The sequence below is a fragment of the Apteryx rowi genome, unplaced genomic scaffold (genome assembly GCF_003343035.1).
Source record: "Apteryx rowi isolate R43461 unplaced genomic scaffold, aptRow1 scaffold_85, whole genome shotgun sequence".
Lineage (NCBI taxonomy): Eukaryota > Metazoa > Chordata > Aves > Apterygiformes > Apterygidae > Apteryx > Apteryx rowi.
This window is the reverse complement of record NW_020451149.1, coordinates 1513099-1534193: the sequence shown is the minus strand read 5'-3', so window position 1 is coordinate 1534193 and position 21095 is coordinate 1513099. Positions and strand designations below refer to the sequence as shown.

At 41.3% G+C, this 21095-nt stretch overlaps 1 protein-coding gene across 1 annotated transcript; it reads right to left on the bottom strand.

Annotated features, from left to right (window-relative positions):
* Positions 1 to 1748: 1748 nt before the first annotated feature.
* Positions 1749 to 4265, bottom strand: LOC112977628 (C-X-C motif chemokine 10-like). The gene is made up of 5 exons (XM_026090160.1): positions 4176 to 4265; positions 3753 to 3879; positions 3395 to 3484; positions 3070 to 3159; positions 1749 to 2475 (listed from the first exon to the last, which is right to left on the bottom strand). The coding sequence occupies exons 1-5, from the start codon at positions 4228 to 4230 to the stop codon at positions 2451 to 2453; spliced, it is 387 nt and encodes a 128-aa protein (XP_025945945.1). The 5' UTR covers positions 4231 to 4265; the 3' UTR covers positions 1749 to 2450.
* Between the last annotated feature and the right edge of the window lie 16830 nt (positions 4266 to 21095).

The following is a 21095-nucleotide window of genomic DNA, read 5'->3' as shown; positions in this document are numbered from 1 at the left end:
GGTAGTAACTAAGTGCCCCCACAGTCCATGCTTGCTGTTAACAATTTACTTGTTAAAACCTCTGAAACAGGGTCACGCTCATCCTTAGGAGCAGGAGATCCTTTCCGCATTGGTGAGCACTTTGTGTATGATCAGGGCAGCCCATTCCCTTGGGCAGCGGGGTGCTGGGTAAGAGACTCACCCAGTAATTGGGAAGAGAGCTGCTACCTCTCCTCCAGAAGAGTAGGTGACAGCATGTCTAGCTAAACTGGCACAGGATTGCTAAGAAAGCAGAAACTGTTGCTAGCTCAGTTAAAAAGGCAACTTTTGAAGTGTTTTCTAAGGATACGCTTACTGTGCTTTGCTGACACTAGGCTTATTACAACTGAGAATGTGTCTTTGCGTGCAAAGAGTATGAATAAATGATGCCTGACAGTAGTATTACTGTTCCCACTCATGAACAGTGATAAGCAAATTGGAAGATGGCTTTTTTGTCCTGGTAAAACTAAGCAGTCACACTTAGTGGAAATAATGTTATTGAAATAAAATATTTTGCACAGAGCTCTGATCCAGTAGACTGCTTAAGTACACACCTGGCTTAGAGTCAAGCAACAGCTGTACTGAGCGTCTCTGCACTGGGGCTAACAACAACGAGCAGTACTTATGCCACCCCAGGAACAAGAGCAAGGACTCTACTCTTACGCAAACCCCCTCGCTGGGAAAAATGGGGACAGGGGCTGCTAATGGATCAGTGTTGCAGCGCCTGCACAGTGCCACAAAGGACGTAGCTTGTGCTTCAGAAAGATGCATGAAAACTTCCATGCTGGTCTTTCATTCCAGCAGAAGGGGGTTAGATCTCATTCACCTGGTACAGCAACACAGGAAGGTAATAACTGGAACCAGGTTCTGCAGAAGGCCTAAAGAGTAAAAGGTGAAGTACACTAAATGCCTTCTTGTTGAAGGTTGAATTTCACTGCTCTCCTTATCTTAAGACTGGACACACAGTGGGACCTGGTGGCAGAGATTTCTTGTCGTTACTTGGGAAAGCTTTGGCAGAAACAACAATATTTTTCTCTGTGCAGTCTGCTCCCACCCTCTAGAAAAAGGCAACATAATGTGGGTTAGGAACTTAGAGTAGAACCAGCCCCAGTAGACTGCTTTAGGGTTATTTCAGTACTCATTTCAAAGCAGCCAGCATGATTTTTCTTTGGTATTAATAATGCTCAGCCTGTTTTCAAAGATACTAAGAGCTCATGAGAACAGCAAACTCTGATCATTTACTAGTCAAATATAAGAAACAGGAGAGGGAGCTAAAGCTTCATTTGTATTTGTCATTAAGTCTTGCTTGTTCCCAGCAGACCTTGCTTTTTCCTCTAATCTGCCCAACCTACACAGGAACACTTACACTAAGACCTCTTTGCTCTAAAAAGGGGAGAAGCATTATAGAGCAGAGATCAGTCAGCACTGCCAGCTCCCATTTGCACCCTTCCTTCCCCCACAGCAGCTATTTACCTTCTGGCTCAGCTGCAAGGTTTTTTTTCTTCCTCAGGCCGTTGCATTACTGGCTAAGGGAGGACAAGTTCCAGGCTGAGTACTACAGGAGGATTGTGTCTCAGTGGACATGTCTGAAGTACCTTAGGAGTGATACTGCCTTCCTCCTCCCTGCTTTAAGCAAATGAGTTCTGCACTGCATCTCAGAAGTGACCAGCTTACAGGAATTGTCAGTAAAGTGTCAAGTCTCAGAAGATGAGATAACACAAGAGAAATGATCATAGTTCAGTGTCTTTTATTAGTTTACCTTTACAAGAAGGTAACAGAAGGTTTAGAACTTATTCTACTTTCTTACATTCTCTTCTGTAGGTAGCTGTATATTTACACTATAGAGCTAACATTTACATTGTTACTTAATATAGTAGAGATTTTACTTACAAAGATTATAAATGAACTTTTATCCAGTAGTCTAATTATATACAATCACATGGAAAGTAACAAAATATGCATTTAGGGATTAAACATCACACTGTTAGGGGGTCCAAAATAATTTTGATTCTTGTTTATCAAAGGTAAGCAAAGACCTCAGTAGGAGGCTCATTCTTACTACCTTAACTGATTAAAACAGTTACTTCAGCTGCTCAAGCAAATACTTAGTAGCAGAGAAACAAGACGTGCCTGCCAATAGCAACCTGAAGCTATTGGACACCCCAGAGGCTGGATCTGGTCTTACTATAACCATAACAGTTGGCTTCTGTACAAGAAGCACATGCATGCACAGTGCCTTCTGAGACACACTGCTGCTCCAGGTGTTCATCACCAGTGATGTTGCAGGTGCTTGAGTCTTGGAACTGAAGAGATATGGAAAAGCCTCAGCTGCAGCTTGTCTTCAGAGAGCTGCACAGAGCCCATGGGGAAAGGACATGCCTAGGGGCTGCAGAGCCCCATAACAGCAGTCAGAGCAGGTCTTCGCTGGTCACTCACACACGAAGTTTTCCTGCAGAACTGGCAACATAAGCATAACAGGAATTTATTTTTTTCTCTCTGATCTGGATTCACAGGACAATTCCCAAGTCTCCCTCCCTTACACTGAGTACAGACATCTGCTATAGCATTTCCTCCCGTTGTAGATTAAGCTAGATGCTGCTACTGGTAACAGTCAGCAAGAGCTTAACTATCAGCAGCGAGCCCCTCACAAGCGCATTCCCTATTCATGACTGCCTACTGCTGCCTCACACAGAGTCCCAGACTGGGAGCAGCCAGAGAGTTAAGTGCAGTGCTAGAGGAACGAGGAAGAGTTATGTCTTTCCTGTCACCAACTTCCCTTCCTCAAAGCTTTGAGAGAGTTCATTTCATAAGGGATAGAATAAACCAGGGCAGCAGGTTGTCCTGTATCCCCGATTATGCTGACTTGTACACAAGCAATACATTACTCCTTACATGCTTACACAGACGCTAAGAAATAAGGCTTAGCCACAGTTTGAAGGTCTGCAATGAATGCTGAGATAAAAATGGAGCACTACTGTGAGCTGCCATTGACAATTAGGACAAAACAAGGTTTTTTACTAGCTGAAAGTAAATTCTGCATATTTTTCTTACTGTTTTTTCAATAAGTGCTTCATCATCATCTTGACATGCTTAGCTTCAGGGTTCAGGCATCTTCGCTCTCTTGAAGGCTTCAACGTAGCACTGAAATCAGACCCAAACAACTTAGTCCTGCTCATTCACTTGATAAACACTCATTTCTGCACTCCTGAGCTGCATCTGTTCCTCAGGGGTCTACTCTTCCAAAATCAAAGTGACATGCTTATGCTGTAAATGAATGCTGAGATAAAAATGGAGCACTACTGTGAGCTGCCATTGACAATTAGGACAAAACAAGGTTTTTTACTAGCTGAAAGTAAATTCTGTATATTTTTCTTACTGTTTTTTCAATAAGTGCTTCATCATCATCTTGACATGCTTAGCTTCAGGGTTCAGGCATCTTCGCTCTCTTGAAGGCTTCAACGTAGCACTGAAATCAGACCCAAACAACTTAGTCCTGCTCATTCACTTGATAAACACTCATTTCTGCACTCCTGAGCTGCATCTGTTCCTCAGGGGTCTACTCTTCCAAAATCAAAGTGACATGCTTATGCTGTAAATTAATAGCTAAACAACTTAAGTATATTTCTTCCAGCACAACAACACCCCATTAACTTATTCAAGCTTAATATTTTCTAGAAGTGAGAAAAGCAATCCTGTTGTGAAACAACTGTGCAAAAAATGAAGTCTTTACTCACATGATCTCAAGATGTTCACAAGAAGAGCTCTCAGGAAACACTTCAATTTTTTTTAACATTCTTGTAGGAACAACATTATAGCCTTTGTCTATGCAGAGACAGTGCCCTCTGTAAGGTGCTAAAGAAGCTAGAAAAAAAACACAGAGTAAATCAACACAGTTGAAAAGACTTGACATATCTTTGAGATAATTGCTTAGAAAACTTATCACAAGTAAATTCATTTTTCCTCCTGATATTTAGCTATTCAATATTGCTTTTTTTCTCTTTATAAATAAGATAAGTTACTTAAATATAAGCTACTCTGTAAGTTAAGCCTATTTATCCATAATAGAAAAAAACCTATACTGAATATAATCTTACAGGGCTTCATTAATCTTTACTTTCACACACATAAAACACTTTAAGCCTACCCCATCTACTTACCTTGAATTTTAGACACTAGCACAAAGCAAAGCACAACAGTAAAAAAGCACTTCATACTGAGACAAAAACAACAGCAACAACAAAGAAAACCCTTACAGTCCTCTTAACTATTTTAAAGAAGACAAAGGTACCTATAAAGCAAAGAACTCCCATGTGAGTATTTATAATCCAAGTCCTTTCCCTCCTGCACGCTGGTTGGTCTGATTTCCATGAGCTAATCAAACTGAGCATGGTTTAAGTCATGTGGGAAATCCTTCCCTACTCTTGTTTTTTTTTCTTTTCAGTGAAATGTGTTATTTCTTATAAGGAAAAAAGTGGAAGTTTCATTTTCAGTGCTTTTTTTGGACCAAAGCCAGGAAGCATATCACACGTGTGTTGTAAGCAGGGTTGATTTAGTAGACAAATACATAGAGAACTCTAATAATCATTTCCTTCCACAGAGTAAGTACTAAAGAGAAAAAAAAAATAAAAGCGAAAACATACTTATATCATATTTTTGGTCTACATATATATTTTTTAATTATTGCTTTGACTATGAACTGAAGTCTTCATTATGATTATTTGTAGAAGATCAAGACTACTCAAAAACTATTTTGATTATTAACTTTTTTCTTTTATTCTGTAAAGCTTCTGAAGATGAGTGGATAATAGAGATGGAGTTTACTTTTCTTACTGGGTTTTTCCTTTTTTTCAATTTCTTTCAAATATGTTTTAGAACTGTATTGTAAAAATTCTCCATGCTAATTTCTTTAAGTATTTTTTCTTTTTGTGCTTAGCAGATAAAAGGGCTAAAAATGCCCCTAAGAAAATCACTGCAAATGAAACACTATTTACTACTTTAATACTAAATCAGGAGTTCAGATTCAATGAGAAATTGAGCAAGAAAGGAGAAAAAGCAGCCTGTAAGTTACTACTAGGGCATTAAGACATCCCTTTGCAGACTAGCTATTACTGCTTTGTTTAATTGGTAAACTAATATTTCTGGTGATAGTATACATGGATGAGTGTAAAACTTTATTTAAGAGGTTTGGAATTTGGATGCTAGTAGATATTGCTTCTTTTGTTCTGGGTGAACCTGTATTTAATTCTGTATTATTGCATTACCCAGGTCAGTAGATATCCATGGAATGCCCTATGGGTTTGGTTTCTTGGACCAGACAAGCTTTTAAGCTGTGCAGTTGCTCTTGCGTGCAGCACAGTCTGTCAGCCTTCAGAAACCTCGGGCAAGGCATTTCTGCACCAGACCACCATAACTGCAAGGGCAGAAGAATATAGCTCCTCTCACTGCAGTCAGTCTCCTTTGGAGTCTTCCTGCGGTAAGGGTCCCAGGACCAGGGGTGGCACGGAGCAGGCTGGGCCATGCTGCCTACCTGCGTGTGTTACTGTCAGCGTGCCACAGGTGCCTGGAGCCACCCTTGCTCGGTCCCTGCTCTTGGCTTCAATCGTGACTTCCTGGGAAGTGCAGATAGAAGGAAGACAGCCCTGGCTGCTGCTTCAAATGGGGCTGGCTTTTTAGTGCTTTTATTATCCCATCAAGATCTGCAGAGTTTGACTGGTGTTCTCAGAACGTGTGTGGGGTTTTAGTTAAGTCATACAGTACACTTGATCTTCCTCATTCGTATTCCTGGCCTTTGGGTTGTTGCAGAGAACTGACTTCCCATTGTTGGTTATTGTATTTTTTGTACTTGAGCACAGCAATCACAAATGAGTTTGTGCTTACTGCCGTTCATGGGCATGAAATGGGTGGCCTGTTACAAACCATTCTTTCCCAACAGGATCTACTCCTTACGTGTGCTTTTGCTGATGGGTGGGCAGGAGAAAAGAAAGGCTCTTGAGGTAAATAGAGTGATTGAAATATGTCAGTAAGGCTTTTAATGGCGGAAGAGTCAGTTTCGGAGTTCTTTTTCTGCGGTAGTGCCTCTGTTTAGGACATGTATAATTAGAGCTTGCCTGCTAAAATTAATTAGTGAACACATGGGAAGCAGTAGTAACGGTGGTGTGGCAATAGTACCTGATGGCACTAGTCAGCAGTTGTAGTCGCTGTGTATATTCTATAGGAAATGGAGCCTACCCTCCCCTCACTGGTACAAACTTGGGGAGGCGGGGAAGGGTGGGCTGTCCTGTGCTTTCTTTCCTCCTGCTGTCCCAGTTAACTCTGCCCTGGCTGGCCCATAGATTCAGGCTATAGGTATTGCTTTTGAAAGCCATATTTATAGCTTGTTCTCTTCCACGAGATTTCAAAGTTAAAGACATACTTAATGGCACTGACTGTGCTTAAGTGAGTTCTGTTGCAAGATGCAAGAAACTTGCAGTGGTTAGACACAGTAACCTACTTTTTAGTTAAACTTAAGGAATTGTTTTCGTTCCTGTAGGATCTTGCCACCTGATGGAATACAGTGAACTTGAAATGTATCTACAATAAGAGAAGGGTGGCAGAGCATCCTTCCACTGCCATGAACATGTTTGGTCCAAATGGATAATAAGGAGATGAAATAGAGACATGTATTTCAGGTTTGAGTTACTGTCTCTGTAAAATCCTTGATATGAAGGTCTGGATCAGTTCCAGGTTGTAAGGATAATTAAGTTTACATGGAAAATACTGCTGCTACTACTGCAGTTGTCTACTTGCACTGCTTTGGGTATAGAAGCCATATTTTCATGTGGCATTTTAATACTATTTTCAGTTTTGCCTATGTCTCTCTGGAAACTGTAAGTATTTCACTTTTCAGCTGGGGGCCTGAATAAAGGTATCAAATATTTATGGCTTTTTGTTCCATTTCTGTCAAATGACAAATGCATTGGAGAAGCAGTTTATAATAGAGGGTAGGTCTTGCTGAAAATGAGCTTAATTGCCTGGTTGTCTAGCTGTACCAAGTTGATAAAATATGGCAAATAATGTATGGGCCAACAAACAAAATATTTGGGATTCTGTTCTGGGAAGTGGTGACTAAGTTAGTGATCATTCACTAATCAAGTTCAGATAAGCTTTCAAGTTAATAGAGAGCTGATGTAGTCTTTGAATGTATGAACAGAGGAAGATGGTTTAGAATTGGGAAAGAAATTAAGCTGGAAACAAGGTCTCCGTGGTATGCTTTATAGAGAAAGAAAACTGGAAATAATGCAGAGACGATGCCTCACAATGGAGAACTTAAGAGCTGATTTCTTCTGCTTCTCAAGGAGACAATTAAAATTGCAGTTGACATGGGGAACAGAAACTTGTTAGTTACTCAGTCAGGCAGATAATTGGACAACACAAGGTTTGAAGGCTAGGAAATGGGTACTTCTCAATTCAAATGTATTGCTGCATCTGAAAAGTATTCCTGCATGTGAGCTGGATGGCCATGATCGGTAAGAATCCAGAATAGGTGCTCACAAGCCAGGTAGCAGTGGGAGAATCTGGCACATCTATGCATCCAACACTTAAATGAATTGCTGTCATGGGAAAAGTTACTGAAATGAGTTTGGAATACAGTTTCCACCTAGGTGGAAAGAGCAAGTCCAAAAATCAAACAAAGGTTGCTCTGTACTGGCCTTGATATAAAAGATGATCTAAGGCTGCCTTCCAGAGAGGGAAGGAGTGCAGGGATATGGTGTGTAATGAGGGCCCCACGGAAGGGAAAGCCATGGCAAAGAAATGGAAAGAAACTTGATCCTGTGGACAAAGTCAGGTATCAGAAGAGCCCCTAGCCAGACTGGGTAAGTCCCTGCTGTACTCATCTTGCTAATGGACAAGAACTTCAGGACTGTTTGTATTTTCTTCAGATTCTTTCTTTTAAGACTAGAACTTCTCTCCTGCAGGAGCTACCTTCTGTGGTAAGAATAATGCCTATTGGTATGCATGAATTTGCTCACAGCTTGGTTGGCACACTTGAAGAGGTAATTGTATACACTATTTCTGCTGCACATGCTAGGGTACAGAGGGTAAGGGGGCACCAAACCTGTGCTGAGAAGCACATTATGGACTTGAAATAGTAACAAAATATGTCTGAATATCAGTCTGCTCTGTAGTGTACAAGAAATGCTCTCCCTGCTTGCTTTCTCTTCGTCGTGTTTGTCTATAACCTCCAGTGGAGGTAAATAGCATACAGACTCACTGACGGCATATTTCCTTTTAATGCCTGATCAAGGTAATAAAATGCGGCCTTTATAGCTGCACATTAAGAGACTTAGGATGTCCAGGCCAAAAATAATTCCACTAGCTTTTGAAGGCTTGGGTTCAAAACACAGTGATGTCCAAAAAGGATCATTCTCATAGTTAGATGTCTGAAACACAGCTTTCTTCCAGAAATGAATATTATTGTTTCATATTGTCCGTATGGGTGACTAGGTATTTTACTCTCAGCATTCAATGGATTGACTCCTTTAGATAATATCTGTATGTTGTGCTCTATACTTCAGATATAAAATAGTAGATGCAAATGGGCTGAACCTCCCAGGAAATCTGCATGACTAGAGAAGAGCTCTGCACTGGTGTTTGACCTTAAAGCTATTTACCATAGGAAAAGAGTGAATACAGGCTTGGAATGTGAATTTTCCATGTGCCAAAAGCCAGCAAAGATGCAGTCTCTTAAATTGACAGGATTTCCCTTGAATAAATAAAAGGATGTCACAAGATAAAAACAAGAATAAGGCGAAGATTATTTGTGTACCTTGGCAGTAATCTTTACGCTTACTAAACACTTAATTTTTTCCTATAGAATAACTTTGAAAGGCCCCCCTCTGCTGCAAACTGAGTAGAATGTGGAATCCAATTGCAGCACTTTATCTCTTCATGTAAAAGTACTGGTTTAGTCCAGATCTTACCTGGTGGTAAATGCTCGTAGCTGGGTTCAACTGTTGCGTCTTGTATGACTTGAAGCTTAGTGAGCCTGGGAAGAGAATGGGTTGTGTGCAGCTCTCAGCATCTAGGACTCACAACCAGGTGTATGTCTTTTCTTTTGTCATTTCTTTGCAACAGGATTTTTAAGCATGTCAAACAGAAGACTTAGAAAATGGGGTACTCAAATCGGTGATCAAATCCTGAAAAAATTTGCCTTATTTTCTGCTTGTTGGTTCTGTCAGCTTGTTTTTTACCTTGTTACACAAAATCCTTGAGTACAAAATAGGTGTACTTCAAACAGCTAACGCTAATTCAGGTCAGCCTCTATCTGACCCATATCCCTTCTGGTTGAGGCAGATTGGCCTGGAACATACCACCTAGTGGCTTACATGTTTAGTCATTTCTAACTTTTAGGTTAATATTAGGAATATAGAAGAACAAGCTGGTTCTAATTTTTAGTTCCGCTTTTGCAGGGCTTACTCCACTACTAATAGAGCCATGCTGACTTCACCAACTGGTCAGTGTGTTCTGCTAACCTTCTTATAGCTTAAGGGTCACATTGTCAAGGGCCTATTTGGTGCTTTTGAAATCATTTTCTGTCCTGATCCAGCAGAGCTCAAAGCACCCTCTTCCCTCACCTAGAACTACATGCATGTGCTCTGCCGTGCTCAAACTACATCAGTGCCTGTGCTAGAGGAGGCTTGCATTGCCCTGGCTGAGGGTGATGAAGGCCCTCTTAGAAAGGCATCCCCTAACTGTCCATGTAGTGTGCAGGCTCTCATAGCAGGGAGCCTTATGGCTTGGTGGGGCAGCAGCCTCTTGAGCATATGTTGTATCAGCATGCTCAGCTCAGCAAAGAGGGGCCTGAAAAGGGAGACCACTCTCCTGTGGTCTCCCAGCGGAAGGTGTGAGGGAAGACATGAGGACAAAGGGCTAATCCCAAGCTTGCTGCAGTCACTGGGGAGTTTCTGAGTCGGCACTGGAGAAATAAAACAGAGACAAATAGAGAGCCAAGAAAGGCAAAGGGACGTGAAGAGGCTCAAAATGAATAAAATAAAAAACTGATACAAGAGTAGAATGGGCTTAAGTATAGGTGTGAGCAGAAATCTTTCACTTTCTTCACTGAAAGGCCAGTGTGGTCCAAGATTACTGTTCATGTAAGCAAAATTAGGGCCTGATTCTATTTCATCCTAAGGATCTTTTACACCCAGTGACCTATAGTATTGTTGTATATCTGAAGGAGCTCCAGACCTGTGCTCTGATTGTGTTACCTGTAATATTTGATTCCCTTTTGTACAGACTTCTTAGGTTCATAAAGCTAATCCTGCTAACAAAACCACATCCCTGGAAAATCCCTATTGGACTTTCATTTTCTTGTTCTTATAAAGTGCAAAGTAGCTGTCCTTAGAGGAAAAAGGAAGTATTAAATGCCCTGAGTTTTGATTCCCCCCCCCCCATGTAATGTGTTTTTAGGTACTCTTGCAACAGTTGTGCCTATTTTGCTTTAAACAACAAATAGAAGGAAATCACTAAAGACTGTCTGTGCATTGCCTGCTTTCCTTTTGCCAAGTAGACAGTGGTCCCTCTTATTCCCATAAACTCAGCTCGCTAAACTAGAAAAAATACCCAATATCATCAAGGCATCTGTTTAACTTTCTACCTTTTCACTTTCTTATAGCACTCCACACCATTTCCACATGAATGCAGACAGCTGCTTGGGTAGGTAAGGGACTGTAGGTGGAGCTGGCATAAGGTAGAGAGCTTCCTGCTACACCCTGTCCTCAGAGGGATGTCTGTTTACACCATCTTTCAGCTCTGGGAGTTCTGTTTGCAGGCTTGCTGTATTGCAGATATGACAGTCTTTACCTAGAAGAGGAAGATTTACAGGAAAAGATAATAGCTTTTATTAAATCAGCTGATGCAGCTGTGGTGGTGGGAAATAGGGGGGAGCTTTTGGACTTGTCTACCCACATATGACATGTTTAGCACATGCAGGTTGGGAGCTGTTGTTCTGAGTTTAAATTCAAGATGTCAATCAGCCAGACAACTTGATGGAAAATTGGTTATTATGGTGAAGCAGAAGGGAATATGAGCAAAGAGAAAAGGTCATGGTACGACTGGTCATGTGTAAGATAGGTGACCATTACTTTTATAAAATTGAGGTGGGAAGTGGTATGAAGCAAAAACCTTCTGTCTTTATTTTTGATTCCCTGATATTTAACCACTGTTAGAGTTATGAGTTGTAGTTGATAGGTGCTTCTGCAGGTATAAGCATTTGTGAAACATCTAGGTCAGTAATCAGTGACCAAATGATTGTTTTAGCTTTTTTTCCATGTGAAAACTGGGACTTCTTATATTTCTGGGTTATTTGTGTCAGCTAATTCTGCTATGTAGCAGTCCTATTCTCTATAGATGCAGAAACACATAGTAAGATTTTGCATTTGTATGCAGATATGAGAGCTTGCTTCTGATGTTGACTTGGAGGTTGGAGATTGTTGGAGGCTAGTGTGGGAGGGGAATTCTCTTCAGGTAGCTGTCTTCCAGTCTTCTGTACTGGCTCTAGGCTGGAGGGACATGGCAAGAGCTGGAGAATTAAGTCAGTAGAGAATAGAGATTGGGTTTTGGTGGTAAAAAATAAATTGGGAACTGTAGGTATCTGGTGTAGTTAAGATGCTGCTTTGTGTTTTATTTATTGTAAGGATTTTGTACTGCAGCTGACTACAACTTCCTCCTTCAGGAGGCTTGTGGTTAGCATGGTTACAGACTTTCTAGTGTGGTCCATGGTACGGAAATGTGTCAGGGGCTGAAAATGAAGACTGTCATGAGTGAAATTGGACTAGGTGAACTGGGGTATGATGTTTGGGCAATTGTCTTGTTACTGCAGGCACTCTATGCTCTGACGCTGTGGAGGACTGGCAGTAAGAGCTGACAATGTTGAAGGGGTGCAGAAACAGTGGGGAGGTTGGTGTGGTGGAGGCTATGGATAAAGCATGGTGCATTTAGGGGATAAACAGGCTTTCGAACAACCAAGGTTTTAGGGATTGTTGCTATGAGCTTCAGTAGTTCTTCAGTGAAGGTACCGCAGGGTCTGCCTGTGGATTTTTGTGCATGTGTCAAAGGTCTTTGAGGTAAGAGACTGACAGATTAGTGTGGGCAGTTTTTCACAGAACTATGGAAGAAGCAACCTGATGGGGTTTGAGAAGAGTAGCTTCAAGAGAAGCTAAAGGCCTCCATCTTTTTCCTGTAATATGTAGTGACAAGGTTTAGCCCTTTGCATCGATGAGTTAATCCCCTTGTTTTGGAACTTGGTGTGCTTGTCTGGATTAATCATTTTCTAGTGATTGTATCTAATAGGCTGGATTTTTTTTCCCCTCTCCGTAAGAGTATTTGTTTGCTTTCATGTATTAGTAATTCCTTCTGAAACAGTTGTCCATGTTGGAATTTCACGGGCTATGAGATGTTAAACGCAATGTGGAAGACGTTCTGATGTAGCAATAGGCTGGACAGAAGTAATCAGCGGGTATGATTTAGCCTTCATGTAAGGCACTAGAGATTAGGACTGTATGTTAGGCTTTGTCAGACAGTGTAATGTCAACCACACTTATCTAATATATAAATTGAAAGTTCAAATAGTAAATGATTTCTCAGCAGAAGTTGTCCCTTTCCTCCTGCTTTGTTCACGAATAAGTAATTTGTTTTATTAATAAGAGACAAGCATAAGCACCCCTACTTCCCATTTCCTCTTTCAGGCTGAGTTATCTAGCATTAGCCATCCAGCTAAGATAGAAAGGAAGAAGTTGGAGGAGTGAGCATCCTTTCCCTCAGGGGAAGTGAGTGAAACGCTCCATTTTGCAGCTTTCTTTTAGAGTCATGAGGCGGTACTAGACAAGCACTTCCTGAAATCTTCGTAGGAGCCATACTTCAAGGTACGAGAAGTTTGGCTTCACTAGGACGATTAATGTCCATCAGGTTAAGCATGTGAATGACAGTTTTGTGGCCTAACACCTGAGCATTCATTGCTGCTTGTTGTTCTACAACTTGTGCAATAGATATGTTCTTAACTGGTAAAGCACAATTTGAGGCCAAAGGTGTTTTGTTTACTGTTTGGCTTGCTTCCCTGATATCCTGCTACCAGAGATAAGACTTTCCCCTTATTTATAGTCATTTTTTTCTGTTTTGGCTCTCCTGGTGTTCCCTTTCTGACTGATGACTAAATAAAACTGATGTTTCTGACAGGCATTGCCATTTTGAGCTCAAAAGGGCCTGTTATATCAGCAAACAAGATATATTTCTGACCCAGGCTAAGCATTTCTTCCTTATTGGTTCCTGACACTGTCAAATGTTCTGCAATTCGGATATAAACTTGGGGAAAAAACAGAAAAGTTCCTTTGACGTTTTCCAATTTCAGGGATTTCCACCAAATGCAACAGCTCTGTCATAGCATTAAGGATGGAAGTAATTTTATGATATACCTATCAATAGCGAAGACCTTGATTTGTTCCTGTTGTTGCTCACTGTTTTACAGCACGTTTTCAGCCAGTCATGAATCAAGTTCTGAGTGTGCTAGGTACTGTACAGATGGGGAATTGGAAGATTTTGTATTAAGATGGTTTCTAGCCTAAAGAACAAGTAGGAAGCATATAGAAAGAGTACTGGCGGGGATGTAACAATGGCAGACTTCTTAGATCTTCTAGAGAGAACTCAAGTTTTATGGATTTTATAACTGAAGGGTTTTACTTTAGTCTGTCATGAATATATGTCAGGGGAGGAAAAGTCCAAGGAAATGGATATAGCGAAGAGGTTATAGAAGTGAGCTTATTAACTGTACAAATGGAACTGATCACAAAACAGGCTTAAGCTGTTGAGGTAATCTGTGTTTAAAAATGAGAAAAGCTTTAGACATAATCTAACCAGAGAAAAGCAATATAAAAATCTACTTCCATAACAGTAGCAAGATTTTAGTTCATATGAAGTAAAAGAAGGGCTCTCACCTGGAGTGGTGGTCTGGATTTGTTCATGGTGAGGGTCCCATGCAAGAAGAGTCTTGCTTTATCGGGACTTAATATGCGACATTGGGGCTTGAATCACCTTTGTAGACTGGCCAGCTACTAGGATTTCCAGTGTGTTAAGTATATAAGGCAGCTTGATTACTTTCTTTCTGTTACGTTAGTATGATTTTATAAAGGTATTTCTTTCATGTAGAATTTGCATTACTTTTTAATTGTCATTGTATTCCATAATTAATATGCTGAAGTACTTTAAAATCACTTTTTTGGAACACTTTGTTCTTCTAGGCTCAGTTTTTTTTGAACTTTCCTACATCCCAGATTATATCTGGAGTTCAGTATTACCTGTGTCTGCAGTGCCAAAATAATAACCGGGTTGCTTACTGACCCTTAGTGCAAAGAGACCTGAAAGTCTGTGTGGAGAGCAGACTTGCTTTGGCATAGTTCAGATTTCCTGTTATTGTCATTGCTTTGGCTTTGGGGTGTAAAGCTTTGCTCTGTAGTGTATCTCTCATGTGTGAAATGCACCGGTACTGTTTGTATAGCAAGTCATAAAGAATTGGTTCATGTTCAATATTTATGTAAATAAATGTATGGCTAATGATGTAGAACATAATTTGTTATACAAGAGCAAAATCTGGCTTGGCCAAGTAGCATTTCTAGGCTGATTGGTCCACATTTGCTGGATTCTCTGGTTTCCTGGTCTAGACCTATACATTCTATGTATATTTGGGCAAATGGAAGAGTTTTTTGATATTTGCGACCTTGTTTCTATTGTCTTGTTATGAACTGCTGAGCTTTAACAGTAGAGAAAATGCTAAGATGTAATGAAAAGAGACTTCTTGAAATATTTGAGCAGGGTAACTGCAGTTTCAAATAAATTTGAGTTAGTTGGTTTAAACATGTCATCAGGGGAGTATCAGTAGTACTGTGTAACTTGGGGAATACCCTACTGTCCACCTTGTGCACCATCAAAAGTCCAGACACTAAATGTTAATAATGAAGTGCTCATAAATGTCAAGAAAAAGAGATTCCACAAATGTACCCCAGTCAAGGCGAGAATACTTGAAATTATATGTATAACCCTGGCAAGAATCATTAAGCTCTCTTCATTTGGTTAAAAAAAGAATAAAATGAAATAATACTAAGAGCATTAACTGTTTGAGATAACATAAATCCCAGTTTCCCAAAATCCATTACTATACTTTCCTGAAAAGTAATCTAGAAACTGATACTTTAAAATCAAAATATTTGACTTTTCTTCCCAAAGTTTTGCATGTCCATGAGATATAGAAACTTGGTCTTGGGGACACTTAGCCAAGCAAAGAGAGAATCCTGAAGAGCTTTTCCGTGGCTAGATAATGAAATATTGAGACAGGCAGGTTTTTATGTGTTGAAGATAGATGACAATTATAGAACTTGACATTAAAACTAACAGCCTGAACCTCTCCTGCCCTCCCACCTGAGGAGTTGTCAGCTTTTTCCAATGCAGTCATAGTGTCACTGAAACTAGCCATCCCACGATCACTTTGCAGAAGTACAAATTGTTACATATGCTGCAAAGGGAAAGAAAATTGGGTGTTGTGAGTTTTTTAGGAAGGAAATTAGGAAGCAAGCCTTCTGCAATTGCATTTCATAAACGCACGCATGTGTAGATAAATATAGCTATGAGTATATAGATATACCCACGTGCATTTAATGTATTACTTCTGAGCTGCACATAATTTCCATGGGATTTGACAGAAGGTAGGGCGAAGTCTTCAATAACAATTTCCTTTGTTTTTTGTAAGCAGGTAGCTGGGGAGAAGGGAGAGAGGTTCTTAGTGCGCGCTGTGAGGAAAAAGGTACAGCAGGAGCCTGTACTGTACCGAAGACCAGGGAGTCCACTTCGAGGCAACACGTCATAGCTGCAGCAGTGCTGACAAGCACCTCACGTAGCCCCTGGCCCTTGCCCTCCAAAGTCCATCCGATCAATAAGAAACAGGTTTCCTTTGTTCCCATGCTCACAGTCAGTGTAAGAGCTGCTGACTGCCTCTTGGGAGGGCTGTCTGGGTTTGTGGGCACGCAACTCTTCTGTCAGCTCCAGCCAGACAAACATAAGCTGACTCATGCAGGTGTAAAAGCACCATTAAGTCCCGTGCAGTTGCTCAAAGCCAGGAAGGTGCCTAAGCTAGGTCTGGCACTGTCAGGAACAGTGCCATTTGCAGTAAAGGGGCAGAGGCAGGGAGCAGCACTCCAGACACGGAGGTAGTAAAATATTTTGAGATGCCCTGCTTGTGTTATTAAATGGCGACACATCTGCCACAGGATGGTCTGTATCAGAGACTGCTGGCAGAACAGGGGCATGGTTTACAAGAAGCAGCAATGTTTCTGTACTGCCATATAAACTCTTGGGATTTTCCATGTTGCATCTGTGGTCTGAGCTAAAATTATCTGAGACACCATGGCTCTGCCTTGCTTTGAGAACCAATGGCATGATTTCTGGGAAGTGGCTTTCAGATTGTTAGCACTGATCCAAAAGGTAGCTACTCGCTTCTAACCACTTCTATTATTCTCTTTCAGCTGAGGACATTAGCCTGGATTTCAGAGCAACAGATGCCTTAGAAATAGCAGTCTAATGATGTTGTTTCTGAGATAGTAATACAATGCCAGTAGAAAGGAAAAACGCAACAAATCTGTTATTCACGGAAATGGGGTATGTTTAACACATTGACAGAGCAGTAACTCAGCAAGTGCCCTGAGCTGTGGGTTGTAAATGTCCTACAGGCATGTATGCTCAGCTGCTCATGGGGATGGTCATCCAGCAGTACTAATGAGTAACTTTGCAGGCATAGAAGGCAAAGGAGGCTTGGGTTTCCTGGATAATGAGCAGGCACAAACACAAATTGTAATGCCTGCTTCAGAGGTTCATGTGGAAGTGCCCTTGAATTGCCAGAGCTCAAGGTCTTATTGCACATGAAAGTGCAGATAGTGCAGGTATGTCCTGGCACTTGCAGCCCTGTGGCAGCAAGCAGATGTTACCTGCTTAGATGTTTGCTTTCAACTCTCTGGCTACCCTGGGGAGCCTGCCTGAAACCTCGGAAATCGGAAGACAAACAACTGGGTGACAGAGGAAGGATTTAAGTCCCATCATGTATAATACATATTTTGCTGTATTTTGAAGTCCATCCCCTGATTTCAGGGCATCAGGAGCTGTGATGCCAAAAAGACACTGTTTTTCTCCCTCCTCCCAAGCCCTTGACAATTCCTGGAGGGGTGATGGGGAGAAGGGAAGGGCCTTGCCTGCCTCCTGAGCATGAAATCAGGTCAGCTGCTGTTTTCTTCCCCACCAGCCTGGGGGAAGTTGTGTGGAAAGAATGCAGAGAGGTGAAGCCCTCTGTGGCTTGAGGGGAAATGAAGGTGTTTCAGTGGAACAGGAATTGTCTGTAATGCTGGGGGAGGAAGGTAGGTGCATTTGAGTGGGGACACAAGAAAGGGCACAAAACAGACAGGTAAGCGTGCAGAGCTGGTCTGGAGACTGATGGACATGGAGCAGTGGAGTCACTCAGCACAGCTGGACTTGTTTGCGGGGAACTCTGGGAGTAAGAAATAGTATGGAGCTGGGTGCAGAGGCAGCTGTCATCTGCGTGTCTGAAGGGCAAGTAAGAGTCTTGCATGCAGGTGGACAGCACTGGCAGTAGTAAAATTGTCTTGTTTTGAAAGGATCTGCTGGCTTTCTTTTATCGCCATGCCCTCACTGCTGTGAGGGCACAAGGTGAGCTACAGTTGTGTGCCAAGACTGTGGTATGGTTTGGGACAGGGGAGGCTGGAAAGCCAGACACACCTGAAATGTGACTTAAGCAATGCGCAGACCTGTGCTCGCTCACAAGCACATCTCAGTCTGCTATGTGACAGCTTTTGAACACCATTCAGTTAACCCCAAGTTAAAAAGGGTGAAAGGCAAATTAATTTTGGCTGAAGTCAGAGAATGACACGATTCTGGAGATATCCGGAGAACCTCTAGCATCTCATTAGCAGAACAGGAAGCTTGAACCAGGTCTGTACTTGTCATGAACTCATGCCAGGTAGTTAATGGCAATATATGACTTGCCATATGATACTGTCCCCTATCTTGCTTTAAGGTTTGACCTAGTGAGGGAATTGCTTTTCAGATGAGAGTGGCTTGAAACAGAAAGGGGCTATGTTGTCTGCGAGGCTTAAAGGACTCCAACTTGGGCATGCAGGCCTGTGGTAAACCTGAATGGGGACACTGACCAAGTGCCACATGAGTAGCTTAGGTTTATCCAAGGTGGCCCCTAGGAAGGTTGCAGGGATAAATGGAAGAATAAACTGAGCATCTAAGGAGAGCAATCCATGTTGGTCTACAAATTTACCATGAGACCTTGTACTTAAAGAAAAGATGGCTTTGGGAAAAACATTGCTCTTTTGGGGTCTTGATTAAAGTGCTGACAGAAAAGCCCTTGGAAATTGGAAAAAACAGTTCCCTGACCTTGCTCATTTTGAGACATACATATTTTATATATGTGTGTGTATATATATATATATATATACACAAATGTGTGTGTGTACTGGGAGGAGTTGAGAGGCAGCGCTCCCATTTCCTATAAGGAAGGGGGGGGAAGCAAAAGTTCAAAAAGTTTAGTTCAAAAGTTCAAAATCCAATAGAAATGTTTATGCATTATATTACAAACTCAAATTATTTACATCCTGAAACAGAGTAACTCTCTTATTGTTTGAGAAAGTAGAGCTTTTGAAGTGATGTTAGAGTAATAACATTGAAAGTTTTCTAAGTTATACTCAAATGGTTGCAATCCTTTCTCTTCTCGGGAGTTTTCCACACACCTCTGAAGAGCTCCTGTGGGAGATGAACATGAGCCGTGAACAAAGTAGACTTAGCAGTGCAGCAAGTGTTGGAAAAGCTTGTCAAGTCTTCATCCTGGCTGAACAGCACCTCTGGTAATGCCTTGAACAGTTTTGTTCATCTCTGATCCATGATGTTAATTTAGTTTCATAAATTGCTGGAAAAGTTAAAAAAAATTTTTTTTGACTCTATAAGTTGTTGTACTGCTGTAGCCCCAGGGTATCAAAACTTGTTCCAAAATGTGGGAAAAGATTTCTCTGTATATGTTTTCTAGAGATAAGAAACTGTCATCCTCTTTTAACACATTTTACACAGGCCCACTAACAGCCTCCTGTGAGTCCGTTGAATACAGACTTGCTGTGTTGAAAATACTGAAAATGCAGCAGCTCATGTAAAACATTAGCAGTGCTGGTGAGAGCACAGAGGGGCCACAGGAAATGGCCCCTACTCCACCCTTGCAAACAGATATGATAAAACTACCCCCTTTCCAATCTTTGCTCAGAGAGGGAAGCAAGGTTTATGGTAAAAGGCACAGATGCTGAGCTGAGCAGCAGATGGGCACTCAAGTGAGATGTTGTTTTGATTTAATTTTTTTTCCCTATTAAAAAAAAAAAGCTATTGGTGACCAGGAGTGACAGCTGTCTTAAGCTTGCACTGTGTATTATTGCTAAGCATTGCTGTTAGCTTGATGGACAGCAGAAATCCCTTGTGTCTTATGCCTAATGGAAGCCACTCTCAGTGTATCTTATTGGATTATAGTCTCCATTTATCAAGTTCATATAGTTGATGACAAATTTACCTTCTGGTCTGGCTGTTACTGACAACAGTGATAATTCTTCAGTAAGTGAAGAATCTGATTCCTGATTAACTCGAACATATAAACACAGTATCTCTGAGTTAGCACGACTTCTAAGAATGAGGGGTAGTAACAGCATATGCCAAAGATAAGTTTCAGGATAAGAAACCTGCTCATTACCCATTGGACTTGGTTTTCAGGTTCATATGGGTTTGAAATTTAGCAGGTAAAAGATGCTGACCTATTGTATTCAGGCTCTCCATGGGTTTAATTAAAATGAGCTCTTATAAAGAATTTTCTGGCCATTTCTAGATTTCAGTTGTCAGTCTCAGGGTATGGAGGTCTAGGATGTGCCAAGAGGTTTTGATAGCCTCAGGGGATGTTTTATCAATTATCAGGACCCAGAGGAGTTGAGGAACAAAGAAATACTCTTTGATCTAGAGTTTACATTGCTTTGAAGTTGTACTGCACATTTGCCTTCCCGACAATTTCAAGCTGTAGAAGAGTGAAAGGAATTCTTGTGACCCACCTCTATAATAATCAACCTTTGTTTAGATTTTTTGCTCAGGCATCTTTTCTTTCCCGAGTTTTTCAGTGTTACGCTGTCAGAAGAAAAAGTAAATAAGCATCTCAGTGCTGCTAGGAGCGTGATATTACCTGTTGATCAGCAGCATGCTCTATACATTTTGACTATTTACTTACATCACTTCAGTGTGACCACAATTGATTCCTGGTCTGTATACTTCAAGCTTTCCGATATGTTTGGGATTGACACCTGACAGGCCAGGTCCTATGCAAAGGCAGTGTCCTTTGGCAAAGGATGCCATTATTCCTGCAATGACAGAGTCGCTACAAGTACAGTGCACTGATGACCAAACAACTCAAAGGCTCCTTTCATTTATGCGCTGAGTCTCAGGCAGAAGTGAAGGGTGCAAGTAAGTTCAGATCTCTGCTGATGACTGGCCTCTGAAGACTCTTCTAACACCTGATAGAGTAAAGCTACCTGTTAAATGTATTTGCTAATACTTTTGGTGCTGCAGAACAAGAAATCTTTATCTCTACCCCAGTGCTTTCAGAGCAAGAAATGACATGGTTCTTCCCTTACAGGGTGGAGAAGCTGCTGGTTGAAAGTAAGTTACTGTAGGAGCAAGGAAGGATGAAAGATGGCAAAGAGTATTGACAGCAGGTGGAGATAGCTCTGTACCTTGCACTGCAGCCACAGTCAGGAGGAGGAGTGACAGAAATGTCAGGAGCTTCATATTCAGCACGGCTGCGCCTTCTGAGCGTGCTGCTTCTCTACTGCCTGCCACGTAAAAGATGGATGAATGTGGGTGAAGTAAGAGGAGTCCATGCAGGTGTATATATATGCAATTGCACTGCCTGCCTCTTGTTGGCAGTCAGACAGGGAAATCCCACATCCATGGCATATATTGTTTTC